The sequence below is a fragment of the Mandrillus leucophaeus genome, unplaced genomic scaffold, assembly GCF_000951045.1.
Source record: "Mandrillus leucophaeus isolate KB7577 unplaced genomic scaffold, Mleu.le_1.0 Scaffold218, whole genome shotgun sequence".
Lineage (NCBI taxonomy): Eukaryota > Metazoa > Chordata > Mammalia > Primates > Cercopithecidae > Mandrillus > Mandrillus leucophaeus.
This window is the reverse complement of record NW_012102232.1, coordinates 1,575,798-1,576,497: the sequence shown is the minus strand read 5'-3', so window position 1 is coordinate 1,576,497 and position 700 is coordinate 1,575,798. Positions and strand designations below refer to the sequence as shown.

Below are 700 nucleotides of genomic sequence, written 5' to 3'. Positions count from 1 at the left end.
TCAATGTCCGTCACAGGGCTCTCTCTACTCCCCGCCGGGCAACACTGCCCCGAGACACGGCCACATGCTTCTTTGGTGTTGTCAGTGGATGGCAGAAGGGAGAGGCTGGCCTGCGGTGCCTTTGAGGACACAGAATCTGCTCCCTCCAACAGGGAAGGCTCCTGGGAGCCTTCAGGTGCACGGGTTCCTGTCATTTCCAGAGCCTGACTGTGGTTACCCGGAGCTCCCTGTCTCTGCTCCTGGGATGTGAGGGGGTCTCCTGGCAGGACAGCCCCAGCTGCTGTCACTCCCTCTGCCCCAGGTCCCGCTCCCCTGAGGAAAGCCGCCCTCCGGGTATTGCGGGGTGTGCTGGTTTCCGATGCTGATCGAGTCTTGCTGCAGTCGGGGGGAGCCACTGCTTTCTCCCCCAGGGAGGGGCTGCCCTCATGGGGCAGCCTGACTGGAGACCTGGCCTTGCACTCGGCGACCCTGGGCGATGCAGACTGACTGGGATTCTCCGGCCGACTGACTCGCCCTGTGTCTACAGAGGTCTTGCTGGGGTCAGGATAAGCGGCCCCCTTCTTTCCTGGGGAAGAGATGAGGTCTGAGGAGCTGTCCAGTCCTATGTGGAGAATGGAAACAGAAGGTACATACTCAAGAGAGGTTGTAGGGGAGATAAAAGGGAAAATATGAGAAAGCAGCCTCTCAATTATTAAAAACC

The 700-nt window shown here is 59.4% G+C and overlaps 1 protein-coding gene across 1 annotated transcript in view; it reads right to left on the bottom strand.

Annotated features, from left to right (window-relative positions):
• PDZD2 (PDZ domain containing 2) overlaps positions 1-700 on the bottom strand; it is a 386,629-nt gene that overhangs the window by 27,532 nt on the left and 358,397 nt on the right. The window contains exon 20 of the mRNA XM_011980798.1: positions 120-601. Coding sequence (XP_011836188.1) covers positions 120-601 — 482 coding nt within the window. The remainder of the gene's footprint in view (positions 1-119; positions 602-700) is intronic.